Source organism: Neoarius graeffei, chromosome 20 (genome assembly GCF_027579695.1).
Source record: "Neoarius graeffei isolate fNeoGra1 chromosome 20, fNeoGra1.pri, whole genome shotgun sequence".
In the NCBI taxonomy this organism is placed as follows: Eukaryota; Metazoa; Chordata; class Actinopteri; order Siluriformes; family Ariidae; genus Neoarius; species Neoarius graeffei.
In genome coordinates, this window is record NC_083588.1 from 6,117,933 (window position 1) to 6,132,202 (window position 14,270).

Below are 14,270 nucleotides of genomic sequence, written 5' to 3' on the forward strand. Positions count from 1 at the left end.
TGTTATTAAATGTCATTGAAATAACTTCTTAGTCTGTTGAGACATGGCCCGTTATAAATTTGCTGTTACCAGGCAATGACCAAGAACTGTATTATTAGGGTCGGTGTAGTTGTAGCAGTGTACTAGCAGCTAGCTGTTAGCACTAGCTAATGTCAACAACAGTAGCTAGTATGTTACTGTAGCAATGTTTACGTTCAGTCATTTGGATGACTGTTAAAACCTTTCAGTCTCAAGTTTTTCCTTTACTGGATTTACTAGTTTATTGAGCTAGCACGCTCGGGCAAGCTGGGAGCTAGCACGCGCTAGCCTGCCGGCAGCCGGCGCGTGCTAGCCTGCCGGCGGCCGGCGCGCACTAGCCTGCCGGCGGCCGGCGCACGCTAGCTCCCAGCTTGCCTGAGTAAATCTAGTAAAGGAAAAACTTGAGACTGAAAGGTTTTAACAGTCATCCAAATGACTGAACGTAAACATTGCTACAGTAACATACTAGCTACTGTTGTTGACATTAGCTAGCTTGACGTTCAAAATGGCGGACACCGGGGCGTCACGTGACCCTGTGACGTCAGGTGAAATACCTCAATTGTTTGACATTGGGGGGGGGGTCTTAAAATTCACTGACTGCCTTATTGAGACACTCATAAATAGTTGCTACTGGTGGCATTTTCTGTTCTGTAATTAAGCTCAAATTTAGTTAAAATGATATTTGGATATCTAATTTAGTGATTGCCTATTATAGCATGATTATGATTACATTAGTATTGCGTTTGTAGTATACCCCCCATTTTTTTGTCTTTTTGTTGCCCCTCCATTTTCCATATTATGTCTTTTTGTTGCCTGTTTCTGTGTTCGTAACGTGTGTTCTGATTTTCACTGCAGATGTGCTTGTGACTTCTTTTCTGCTCATGCTGCAGTTACCAATATCCATCTGAAGGTGGCAGTAAAGGACCATGGATTTGTTGTATCTAGCCTAGCCTAGTAGTAGTAGAAAGAGGTCTCTGTAAAACGGTGAACGCGGCAGACTCAGCGGCTGTCACGCTGTTGATTCTGAAATGCAAGTCGCACATCTGCATGGCCATGCAGTAGCCTACATCTGACTACTTACATTCTGTAAAACCATTAGGTCTATAAACTTAACATTCATTCATCGAGGATATTATCTAACACCAAGTTACATTGCTCCAGCATTCCTTTTCTCTGCAGCTATGCAGTAGCCTAGCTCTGATGCGTCCTGTCACGTTGCTAAACCTGCCTAAGGAGCCGCAGCAATACTTTTATGAAGGGTTTCCATACATCAAAAGGATTTTGTTGAGTTTTTAAAGCTCGACGGAAACCCTGCACTTACATTCTTGACTTTGAAGAAGAATGAACGAATGTCTCGTTTCTCGGGAGGGGGGCCGTCGTCCATGATACTCAAGTCAGCATGCGAGTCATAGGGCAAGCATGCATGGACATCGAAGTCCAGCTCAATTTGTAGGCTGACGGAGAGTGGAGGGTGCGTGGGGTAGGTCAGGTGCATACGTGTGAGATACGGGGGGTTGATGGGCGGGTAGTCACGGCTGCTGTGGGAAGTGTGCTGCTTTTACAGCAGATGGAGTGACAGCTGGGATAGCCAACCATGTAAGTTAGCGAGAAACAGGTAGCTAATCAGAGAATGATATCTACGTTAGAGGGGGGATTATTAGCAGTGTCATACATTTAACCCTTTGTGTGCCATATAATCATTGCTCAGGTCAGGACATCGGTTTTATTGATCGTGATTACACAGTAGCGGCTGAATATTGGTAGGGACACGTCCCTAGCGTCCCTACCCAAAATTACGCCCTAGGTCTTGACGTCTGTGTTGCTGACACACACACACTTGTGTTTTTGCGGGGACACTCATTGACATGACGCATTCCCTCGTCCTTTCCCCTCACCTCAACTTCAACCTTATTCCAACCTGAACCCTAAAACAAAGTCTTAACCATCAGTCAGCCCTTTGAAGAAGTGAGGACCAGCCAAAATGTCCTCACTTCCCAAAAACGCCTTCACTCTATTGGTTAAAAACGTGTTCCGGTCCTCAATATGTCATAATTACAAGTGCACACACACATTCATTTGTTTTACCATCCATCTGAGATCCTTCTACCTCCAATAAACCTAAATCTAAGCTCAATCCCAGTAACCAAACAAGATATACAAGAGAAAATACAAAATAAAAGCTATCAAAAAAAAAAAAACTACACACGCTAATACTGTATCTGTGATGTTATTAAAATGGCTTGTGTTACAGAACTGATTGCATTTTTTTTTTAAGTCTTCAAGGTTTCATATCCTCAATTATCCTTCCTGGAGAGCTTGATATCTAATTTCATTTAAATGGAATAGTAGGACTGAAGAAGTGTGTGGTGTCAGGACAAACGACTCATCGTCTCTGAGAGCGATTCGAAAGCGCTGACGCATGCTGTACGATAAACACACACTTTGTCTCACGCCCACACACACACGAGCCGCAGTGACACGACGACGGCCGTCACGAAATCCCATTTCCCACTGACACAGCTGATTAGGATTGTTTTGGACGTGATTGTCTGAGTCTCAGTACCGCAGGCCACAGACTCCGCAGAGGCAAAAAGGCTGCAGATAAATCTGCTTTTATTCTCTCGCCCACTCTGTTTCTTTCCTCCTTTCGGGAGCGTGCGTGTCGTTCAATATCACAGCCGTAAAAATTCAGGAGTGCTGATGGAGCAAGCTGCGAGGCACACACACGGCTCGGGACGGTATTCCGCTCTCCAGAGGAATAAAGCTTCCATACGAATGAAACAGAATATAAAGCAGAATGTAAAGACTAAAGCGCTGAAAAGAACACGTCAATAACGTTCTGCGTTTCGCTACAAGAGTTTATTCTGCCTCGCCGTGGAAACGTCAGTCTCAGTTTCAGTCCAGAAACGTGTTCAGAATCCTAGTTCACTGAAATCGTTTGTGCGTTTATTGCTTATTTGGTTCTTTTGCTAATTGTCTTTCTGTATTTATTTCTCGGCCTCAACTCTTTCTCTCTCATTATGTTTACGAAACGTGTGTTTTTTGTCGAGTCAAGTTTTTTTGCAGAGCGTTTTTATCCCCCGCTGGCCAAAAGGCCCGAATGGGGATTATGTCGTGGCGATTTCCGTCCGTCCCGGGAAGGGTGCTCACCTTCTGAAATCAACTCCTCTTACAGGTTTTGGAGGAATTTCACCAAACTTGGCAGGATTCTTTGTTATATGTCGGTCGTACGCATATTGTTATTTCGTTCAATTCGGTCGCATTTTACCAGAGTTCCGGCTCTTGATGAACAACCTCGTACTTTGACAATTTCATGAAGGTGTGCTCGCTTTCTGACATCAACTCCTCTCACAATTTTTGGACGAATTTCTCGAAGCTTGGCGAAAGGCCTCGTTATATGACGGTAATACGCATACTGCGATTTAATTTCGTTTGTGAAAAATTTCCCAGAGTTTTGACCCTTGATTAAATAACTTGTACTTGGAGAATTTCATGAAGGTGTACGTTCTTCTGAAAACAACTCCTCTCGCGATTTGTGGAGGAATTTCACCAAACTTGGCCGAAGGCTTCGTTATATGACAGTTGTACGCATATTGAAATTTCGTTTAATTTGGGCAAATTTTACCAGAGTTTGGCAATTTCGTCAAGGTGTGCTTGCTTTCTGAAATCAACTTCCTTAACAATTTTTATCCCCCACTGGCCGAAAGAGGGATTATGTCGTGGCGATGTCCGTCTGTCCGTCCTGGGAAGAGTACTCACCTTCTGAAATCAACTCCTCTCACAGTTTTTGGTGGAATTTCACCAAACATGGCAGGATTCTTTGTTATATCTCGGTAATATGTATATTGCAATTCCATTCGATTGAGTCGCATTTTACCAGAGTTATGGCCGGGTTGCCAGTGGGGGATATTGTGCTCTCGGAGCACTCTTGTAACAACAGACATTGTCGCAAAGCAGCTTCATAGAAAATTCAAGGCTTTAAACATAAGCAAATTTTATCCCCAATTTATCCCCAGTGAGCAAGCCTGTGGTGACGGTGGCAGGTGACACGAGGAAGAAACCTCGAAAGGAACCGGACTCAGAAGGGAACCCATCCTCATCTGGGTGATAACAGATAGCGTGATTATAAATAACTCGCTTCGAAACTGTGCCCTATCAGCTATAGTCACAAAAGGCAACTGTGTAACATGGAGACTTGAGTGCAAAACTGTTCATGGCAACCGCAGTCCTGAAGTTGTCATGGTGATTGTCGTAATTACTGTCATTACATTATTTATAGATTATATCTCAATGCTGTTTGCAAAGAGAATCTTACGTTTCACTGATCCAGATGTCATCTGCAGTTATTGGAAGAGTATGGCACCCAAAATCTGCCGGAAATAATGTCCTGTGAACCGAATGTTAGGAAGTCGGATGCATTTGATGAACAAAGCGTTTTTGTTTTTCGTTTTCTTGTCTTTTTTTTTTCCAACTTCATCTGGTGACGTCTGGTGACTTTTTTTGAGCACGCATGAGCTACTTTCCCTTGAAATGGGTCAGCAAATCTGGCTGAGAGTGTGGATTTATGCTCGATTACCAATATTAAAGAATAATAAAACAGGAAATTGCACATTATAGACTCTGTAAGGCTAAATAACTGAAAACTAAACATTAAACGGCAGAACAAGAGGCAAAAATATGGTCTGTAATAAAGCAGTAGTGTTTATGCTGGGAGTGAAATGTGCTCTAAATTTCTCTCTCTCTCTCTGTGTAGCTGTATCTGGTGCGGAGGACGTGGCGCTCTACGTGGGCATTGTTGCTGTGGCACTGTGTCTCACTCTGCTGCTGGTGATCCTTGTCCTCGTGTACCGGAGGAAGAAAGAAGGGCTGGATGCGGACGTCGCCGACTCGTCCATACTCACTACCGGCTTCCAGCCCGTGGGCATCAAACCTGCCATGCCAGGTGTGTGGGCACCAGACCGGGCGCAGCGCTGCAGTACGATATCCTTCCTCTCTTACAATCGTCCCTGTGTTCTCAGTCTTTCATCTTTTCTTTTTTCACGCCATTTTCTCCAGCTTTCATCATTTGCTGATTGCCACGAACTGGCTCGCTCTTCCATGTCACATAACAGCTAGCAAGCTTCCGCAGTAAATTTGCTGGGGAATAAATTTTGTATGTGTTTTTGTCTGTGTTTTCATGTGCTCCTACACATCACAGTGATCGTACACTTGCCTATTTAGCGCTCACAAAATAAATGAGATTATTTACAACCCCGATTCCAAAAAAGTTGGGACAAAGTACACATTGTAAATAAAAACGGAATGCAGTGATGTGGAAGTTTCAAAATTCCATATTTTATTCAGAATAGAACATAGATGACATATCAAATGTTTAAACTGAGAAAATGTATCATTTAAAGAGAAAAATTAGGTGATTTTAAATTTCATGACAACAACACATCTCAAAAAAGTTGGGACAAGGCCATGTTTCCCACTGTGAGACATCCCCTTTTCTCTTTACAACAGTCTGTAAACGTCTGGGGACTGAGGAGACAAGTTGCTCAAGTTTAGGGATAGGAATGTTAACCCATTCTTGTCTAATGTAGGATTCTAGTTGCTCAACTGTCTTAGGTCTTTTTTGTCGTATCTTCCGTTTTATGATGCGCCAAATGTTTTCTATGGGTGAAAGATCTGGACTGCAGGCTGGCCAGTTCAGTACCCGGACCCTTCTTCTACACAGCCATGATGCTGTAATCGATGCAGTATGTCGTTTGGCATTGTCATGTTGGAAAATGCAAGGTCTTCCCTGAAAGAGACGTCATCTGGATGGGAGCATATGTTGCTCTAGAACCTGGATATACCTTTCAGCATTGATGGTGTCTTTCCAGATGTGTAAGCTGCCCATGCCACATGCACTAATGCAACCCCATACCATCAGAGATGCAGGCTTCTGAACTGAGTGCCGATAACAACTTGGGTCGTCCTTCTCCTCTTTAGTCCGAATGATACGGCGTCCCTGATTTCCATAAAGAACTTCACATTTTGATTCGTCTGACCACAGAACAGTTTTCCACTTTGCCACAGTCCATTTTAAATGAGCCTTGGCCCAGAGAAGACGTCTGCGCTTCTGGATCGTGTTTAGATACGGCTTCTTCTTTGAACTATAGAGTTTTAGCTGGCAACGGCGGATGGCACGGTGAATTGTGTTCACAGATAATGTTCTCTGGAAATATTCCTGAGCCCATTTTGTGATTTCCAATACAGAAGCATTCCTGTATGTGATGCAGTGCCGTCTAAGGGCCCGAAGATCACGGGCACCCAGTATGGTTTTCCGGCCTTGACCCTTACGCACAGAGATTCTTCCAGATTCTCTGAATCTTTTGATGATATTATGCACTGTAGATGATGATATGTTCAAACTCTTTGCAATTTTACACTGTCGAACTCCTTTCTGATATTGCTCCACTATTTGTCGGCGCAGAATTAGGGGGATTGGTGATCCTCTTCCCATCTTTACTTCTGAGAGCCGCTGCCACTCCAAGATGCTCTTTTTATACCCAGTCATGTTAATGACCTATTGCCAATTGACCTAATGAGTTGCAATTTGGTCCTCCAGCTGTTCCTTTTTTGTACCTTTAACTTTTCCAGCCTCTTATTGCCCCCGTCCCAACTTTTTTGAGATGTGTTGCTGTCATGAAATTTCAAATGAGCCAATATTTGGCATGAAATTTCAAAATGTCTCACTTTCGACATTTGATATGTTGTCTATGTTCTATTGTGAATACAGTATCAGTTTTTGAGATTTGTAAATTATTGCATTCCGTTTTATTTACAATTTGTACTTTGTCCCAACTTTTTTGGAATCGGGTTGTATGATTTTTTTTGTTTGTTTAACATACTCTAGCAACCTTTTTGAGATGGATAACTTCACTAGCAGCGAAATAGCATAAAATAAACTTAGAGATCTTGGAGGGGGAAAATAACCCAGAAAGTTGAGAAATGGATGGATTTTAAAGGCATTTATGAAATCAAATTCGGTAAAAATTTCTATTGAATCACTGTTAAGTTAATTAATTCATGGCCTAGTGGTTAGAGAAGCAGCTTTAGGGTCAAAAGGTTGCTGGTTTGATTCCCTGGACTAGTAGGAATGGCTGGCGTACTCTTGAGTAAGGCACTGAAAGCCCCAGGTTGCTCTGAATAAGAGTGTTTGTTAAATGCATGGAATATAAAAAATTGGAGATGTGTATCTTTATTTTGGTAGATACCTATAAAAATTAGACATTCGGTAAGCCAGAAATACAAGCAAACTTTTGTGACAATGGCGAAATATTGCCTATGTATCCTCAAATCCTTGGACTCCAAGGGGTGCCGGTTCGATTCCCGGGACCAGCAGGAAAAATGTGAGGGGAGTAGAGTGAATGAACAGCACTTTGTCCTCCCTCTGTATCATGTCTGAAGTGCCCTTGAGCAAGGAACTGAACCCCCAGCTGCTCCCCAGGCGCTGTAGCATTGGTGCCTCATGCTCTGGGTATGTACGGTATGTGTGTTCATGGCTCCCTTAAGTGTGTTCACTGCTTCAGGTAGGTGAAATGCAGAGGAGGAATTTCACTGCGCTTGAGTGTACATGTGACAAAGGCTTCTTCTTCTAGAAATGTCGTGATTAGTCCAGTACAAGTACATTATTAGCAGTGTATTCTTAGCTTGTGTGCGAGTCCATCAGCGAGCACCTTTGACATCATCCTTCCCAGCCATTTTCCATCTGAGCGCGCAAAGGCGCTTTGCACTTTCCACCCTGATCTTAATGTCATGTTCTCCCTGCTGATTTCCCCTTTAATCTGACGGCAGAGAAATGAAAATGGTCGTGGTGTGGAAAACAGAGCGGTGCTCTGGACATGCTTAAGTGAGCCAGCGGTGCTCTGAAACACTCCCACTCAGCCGGCCTTAAAAATCTGTACGACCACAGCGGTGCTCACCGAGCAGGAGCGGGATCGCTTCATCTGTTTATCTCTTGACCTCTGTTTATTCGTGCGTAGTTGAAGCTCTTTTTTTTTCCTTTCTGAACAAATGTCTGTCTCTTACTTTTTGCAGCCCTTCCAGAAATGCGAACTCTGAAGATGAATAATCCGTACTCTGATGGTGTCGTAAAATCTGAAAGAAAAAAAAAACGAACGTACTACAGGACATTTTTGATTTGGTCCTTTTCCCAATCACTTGTCCAGTGATGTTTCGAGAAAAACAGTATGAAATATTTCACTGTTGATTTGCTGCGCAAATGGGCTCAAAGGTTTCCGTGCTGAGCGGCGGAAAAGAGCAAACCGCGTTCGTCAGCGCCTTCACAATCAAGTGAGGTGTGAGATTTGATACTTCGTCGCAGGTCGATTTTATCTTTGTGTTTTGTCCTTTTGTTCGATTTGGTCAAAAACTAAGCTGTCAGTGACATTTTTAGCGCCTCCCGAATCTTAACGATATAATTGTCGAACGCGATTTTATTTCACATGAATGAACTCGAAACCTTCTCTTGATAAAAATCGAGTCGCGCCAGTCAAATGTGAGATGGAGGAAAGGGGGCGGGGCTTCCAGTGAGTCAGTTCATGTCAGTGTTGAAAAAAATTACACAACAATCAATCATCTGTGATTGATAATTTGATTGGCAGATCTGTCACTTTTCGCTGAGTGATCAGTCATCGCAGCGTACGCCGAGGGTCATTCGCAAAACGCATATTTCCCCACGTGCTTTCTCTCTCATCGCTCCACAGAAAACTCTCACCTGCTCACGATCCAGCCGGACCTGACCACGCCCGGTTACCAGGGCTCGTTGCGTACGCGTCACGACCCGACTCCGAAATTCTCTCTGAGCGACGGGCCGCTGCTGGAGCCTCTAGCGAACGGGTCGCACACCATGGCCAACGGCAAAGTGACCGGAGACAGCGGACACCTCACCAGCCGCCTCACCGCACAGAGCTACTTCAAAACTCTGCCGCGCGACGCCGTCCACACCTCCTACGGCACCTTCAACTTCCTCGGAGGACGCCTTACCATCCCCAACACAGGTGAGTCACACGACCTTCCCAGTCACTATCACTTTCTCGCTTTCTCTTCCACGCAATATCACACAGCTCGAGATCGATAACGTGAAAACGAACAAAGTAGGAGTCGTCCCAAGAGGAAAGAAAATGGAGTTGTTCTTTTTGGATCCTTGAGAACTTCGTTCATGTCGAGAGCGACATGACCGTTATTGTGCCTTGTTTTGTTTTATTTGAAATTTTATTTTAATATTCAGTCATCACAAATAGCTAGCCATGAGGGTAGCTAGCTGTTACGTCTGCAAATAAACTCGTAGGCCTTGGTGGAGCAATATTTATCGAAATGTTATGTTTAAAAGTACCTCAATTTATGGTGCTGGTACCAGCGAGCTCTTTATGATGGTTGCTCAGCTAGCCATCTGATTTCACGTAATACTAAAAATACGTTCCGTTTACTTGCCTGATGCAAACAGTTTCGCGAACCACATGGGAAATTTTAACCTGTGGAACAGAGACCGGTCGACTCAGAGGTTTAATTTAAATAATCAAATAGCAGTCATAAAAGTATACCCACTTGAACAGAAGACGTCTCGGAGAAGCTGATATCGCTGTTGATCGGTGTTGAAAAGAACACGAAGGTTAAACTGTAGTGATTTTACATTGATTGTACGTCAGAGGTGATCAAATTACATGACAGATCATTCAGGCATCATAGAGCTCGACTAAACACTGGTCTCCATCAACAAAAGACTTGGAAAGCACACTCCCGTCGACACCGTAACGATCGCGTCACAACAATAAAAGCCTTTCAGAAAAGCAAAGTGAATCATTTTGCTTCCCTGGACTGAAATTGCTCTAATTAGGTGACATTAGCGAGTCCTGAGCTTGTTTTACGGAACAAAACGTGGCCAAGGAAGAGCGTCGCGAAACCGATCGGTGCCTGAACGCTGCCTGTAACCTTATCCACTACCAAGGGCGCGAGTGGAGTCTATTTGAAACAATTAGCTTTCTCAATAAAAGACCGAGCCCTCATCAATCTGCCATGTTCGAATTTAGTGCGAGGAGGCACAGGAGAGGAAACAAGGAAGAGATTTCCAATTTTGCTGAGAAATCCATCCTGTTTGAAAAGATGCAGAAGGAAGCAGTGCCTTCGGTCGGGGAACAGACCGATCCTCGATCGCTGTGAGAATTTTATCTACGAGCCTGTGTTTTGGATTTGTGTTCTCGGTCCATTATAATTTTCCTGCCTTCTGTCTCCAGACAGCTTGATTTGCTCTGAGCAGACTTCTTGATCTCGCAGAAGAACCGAAGGTGTGGTGTGGTGCGGTGTGAGTGGAATTCAAACACCGATAATCGACCTCCGAAGAGTGGAATCCAAAGGAGATGGAAATGCACAGTGATCTTTTGCCTGGAATGGTGGGACAGAATTCCGACTTCAAGAGCCCAGTGAAAGATCTCCCCCGGAATCGGATTAGACAATATTTTTGTCTTTCACGACGGTCACCATGTCAGATCAGACAGTCGTAGTGCCATAAATTCTTGCTGTGTCTTAGTCAGGAGACTTGCGAGCCCAATTAATCATCGTTCATATCCAGGGTTGCTCATGGCGACAGAAGGAACGTCAAGGAACATGTTGGAGGAGATGTCAAACCAAGTAAAAAATACAAAAAAATTCTGACATCCTCCATATTTCATCGGGGTGTCGTGGGGAGTCCGAGACGCCACATTGCTGTTTGAATATTATGTCGCACGACAAGACCACAACAAAATTGGGACCAGCGAGTTTGCAAGTGTGGTATTTAGGGGCAGGATGTCAGGGAAGGACAAGGAAGCAGGCAATCTGTAAAGATGAAGTGCGAGGGAAGAAGAAATATTTTTTATGATTATGATTATTAACGCTGATGTAAATGCTTAGCGATCAGGTCTTCAGCCTTCATTTAAAGACAGTTAGGGAAAGTTCATTAAACCCTCTCAGTGGAACAGATCTGAAGAGCCTTGAAGCATTTTCTTCCAATGTTATCATTTCCATAGTAACTGCATATTCAGAGGGACATTAAAACACATAATTGGTACATTGTTGTGGTTTAAGATGAATAAAATTCTCAGGATATGCTGTTTCAGGGAAATAATCAACCTCTGGGTGGTGATAGTCACGGTTTCATTACAACATATTCACTTTGATATGAAAGACTGTTTTAGTCATGGAGCAGCCTGCTGTTGTGTCATAAGAGTGGCACAAACATGTCTATGAAAGTGTGATATGAATGAAATAAGGCTACTATAAGAGTGGCATAAGACTGTCATTAGAGTTACATCACGGTGACATTGGACTGACAATCATAAGAGTGACAGAAGAGTGTCATAACAGCATCATAAGCATGACAGAAGACTGCCATAAGAGTGACACAAAAGCATCATCAGACTGTCATAAGAGCAACATAAAAGCATCATAAGAGTGAAATAAGAGCGACATAAGACTGTCATAAGAGCATCATAAGCATGACATAAGACTGTCAAGAGTAACACAAAAGTGTCATAAGAGCCTCATAAAAGTTACTCATAAGACTTATGAGTGACATAAAAGTATCATTAAACTTTCATGAGAGTGACATAAGAGCATCATAAGTGTGACAAGATTGTCATAAGTGACATAAAAGCATCATAAATCTGTCCTAAGAGTGACATAAGACTGTCAAAAGAGTGACATAAGAGCATCATAAGAGTGACAAACGCATCATGAAACTGTCATGAGTGACATAAGAGTGACATAAGAGCATCATAAGAGTTACATAAAAGCATCATAAAACTTTCAAAAGCATGACATAAACTGTCAGAAGAGTGACAAAAGAGCATCATAAAACTTTCATAAGCATGACATAAGAGTGGCATAAGAGCATTATAAGAGTGACATAAGACTGTTATAAGTGACATAAAAGCATCATAAAACTTTCATAAGCATGACATAAGACTGTCATAAGAGTGACATAAAAGCATCATAAAACTTTCATAAGAGTGACAGAAACATGACAGAAGAGCATTATAAGAGTTTCATAAGACTGTTAGAAGAATGACATAAAAGCATCATATAACTTTCATAAGCGTGACATAAGACTGTCAGAAGAGTGACAAAAGAGCATCATAAGAGTGACATAAGACTGTCAAAAGAGTGACATAAAAGAATCATAAAACTGTCATAACAGTGACATAAGACTGTTATAACAGCATCATAAAAGGAACATAAGCGCATCATTGGAGTGGTAAGAGTAAGAGTGACATGGTATCCATGAGGGACGGTGGATACAGAACAAGCATTGATCATTGCCCTCAGGTCCATTTCTGTCTCTGTAGGCGAGCATCAGTGTTTGAAAACATTGTCTTTTAGACGACTTTTCACATTACATTTTTGGACCGATTTTGCAGGCCCAGAAAAAGAAAATTTCATTCCATCATTAAGAAAAAGTATTTTTGGTCAGCAGTCTTGGAACACATAATATGCCAATTTCATGGCAGTGTGAAGAAAGTTCGAGCAGTGTGACACATTTTAAATTAAAATCAAATAATCTTGAAAAGCCTTCGAGAAGACGACGCTGTCGGACGACGCAAAGCCCATGTCCCAGTGACAAATACAGTATTTTTGGCATCCATCAAAACATGATCTGCATCACTGGTTTGTTGGAGGTGTGTTTGTTTTCCTTTTTCCGAACGTGACCATGAATCTGTGTGAAAGTCCTCTCCAGACTTGGTGACGTCAGAAATTTCACTCTGGTGGCATCTCCACCAGGCGCTTCTGTGCCTGTGATCCATTAACGCGTTCATTGTTCTCATAGACATCAAGAGAAAGCAGTGTGTTTTCGACAGACACCAGAAAGTCCTTGCGGACGCAACGCTGATCTTTTCTAGTCATGATCGTAAAAAGAGTTTGTTTTGAAAGCACGAGAGAGAGAGAGAGAGAGAGAGAGAGAGAGAGAGAATGTCAGTGCTGTGGGAATTTCTAAAAAAGGACTTCTTTGACCTTGCCGGTCTTTCTTTGGGCGTCTATAAAACGCAAAGTGTGTATGAAGGTCGCATTTCCTCTGCATGTGAATAAAACCAAGTTCTCCTGCTTCTTCCTGTCTCTACACTTATTTGCATTAGGGATCAGCCTGCTCATTCCTCCCGAGGCCATCCCCCGAGGCAAGATCTATGAGATTTACCTCACCGTGCAGAGGAAGGACGATGTGAGGTAGGTCCCTCCGCACTCGCTGCCAAAAAAGTTTCACAGAGAATAGAAGTGAGAGAGGAAGCAGAAGGATGGGGGGAGCTGGGAGGCAGTGCAGAAAGTGATTGAAGTCAGTTTTCTTGCACTGGATCGTGTGTGTGTGTGTGTGTGTGTGTGTGTGTGTGTGTGTGTGTGTGTGCATGGTCAGATGTCTGACTAACACCGGCTGCAGGCTCGAAGTGGTCCGATCGACTCAAATAAACCAGAGAAACATTGCAGGCTCTGCACCAGGAAGTGATTCATGAAGGTTCTGCCGTATTCAGCGTGATGACCTTAATGCATACATTGAAATTATACGGTGCTGAGCGTAAATGAGTGCACCCCCTTTGAAAAGTAACATTTTAAACAATATCTCAATGAACACAAACAATTTCCAAAATGTTGACAAGACACAGTTTAATATAACATCTGTTTAACTTATAACGTGAAAGTAAGGTTAATAATATAAACTTAGATTACACATTTTTCAGTTTTACTCAAATTAGGGTGGTGCAAAAATGAGTACACCCCACAACAAAAACTACTACATCTAGTATTTTGTATGGCCTCCATGACTTTTAATGACAGCACCAAGTCTTCTAGGCATGGAATGAACAAGTTGGCGACATTTTGCAACATCAATCTTTTTCCATTCTTCAACAACGACCTCTTTTAGTGACTGGATGCTGGATGGAGAGTGATGCTCAACTTGTCTCTTCAGAATTCCCCAAAGAAAATAATTTCTTTACACCACAAAGGTGAAGGCGACAAGAAGATCAGCAAAGCTTTACTTATCAGTCAGAATACTGTAGCAAAAGTGGTACAAAAATTTAAGAAAGGTGGAACTGCAACCATCTCACAGAGACGTCAAGGTCGTCCACGGAAGTTAACACCTCGACAGGAGCGTCTTCTGATGAGAAGGGTTGAAGAAAATCGGCATGCAAGTTCACTGCAGTTATCTAAAGAAGTAGAAAGCCAAACTGGGGTGACTATTTCACGTGACACAATACAGT

The 14,270-nt window shown here is 42.8% G+C and overlaps 1 protein-coding gene across 5 annotated transcripts in view; it reads left to right on the top strand.

Annotated features, from left to right (window-relative positions):
* unc5a (unc-5 netrin receptor A) overlaps positions 1-14,270 on the top strand; it is a 404,105-nt gene that overhangs the window by 342,434 nt on the left and 47,401 nt on the right. For 3 of the 5 annotated variants that reach the window (XM_060901162.1, XM_060901165.1, XM_060901163.1), the window contains 3 exons: positions 4,772-4,993; positions 8,754-9,047; positions 13,155-13,242. In XM_060901162.1, the coding sequence (XP_060757145.1) occupies positions 4,772-4,993; positions 8,754-9,047; positions 13,155-13,242 (604 nt within the window). The remainder of the gene's footprint in view (positions 1-4,771; positions 4,994-8,753; positions 9,048-13,154; positions 13,243-14,270) is intronic. The other 2 variants (XM_060901164.1, XM_060901166.1) reach the window with 1 other exon arrangement.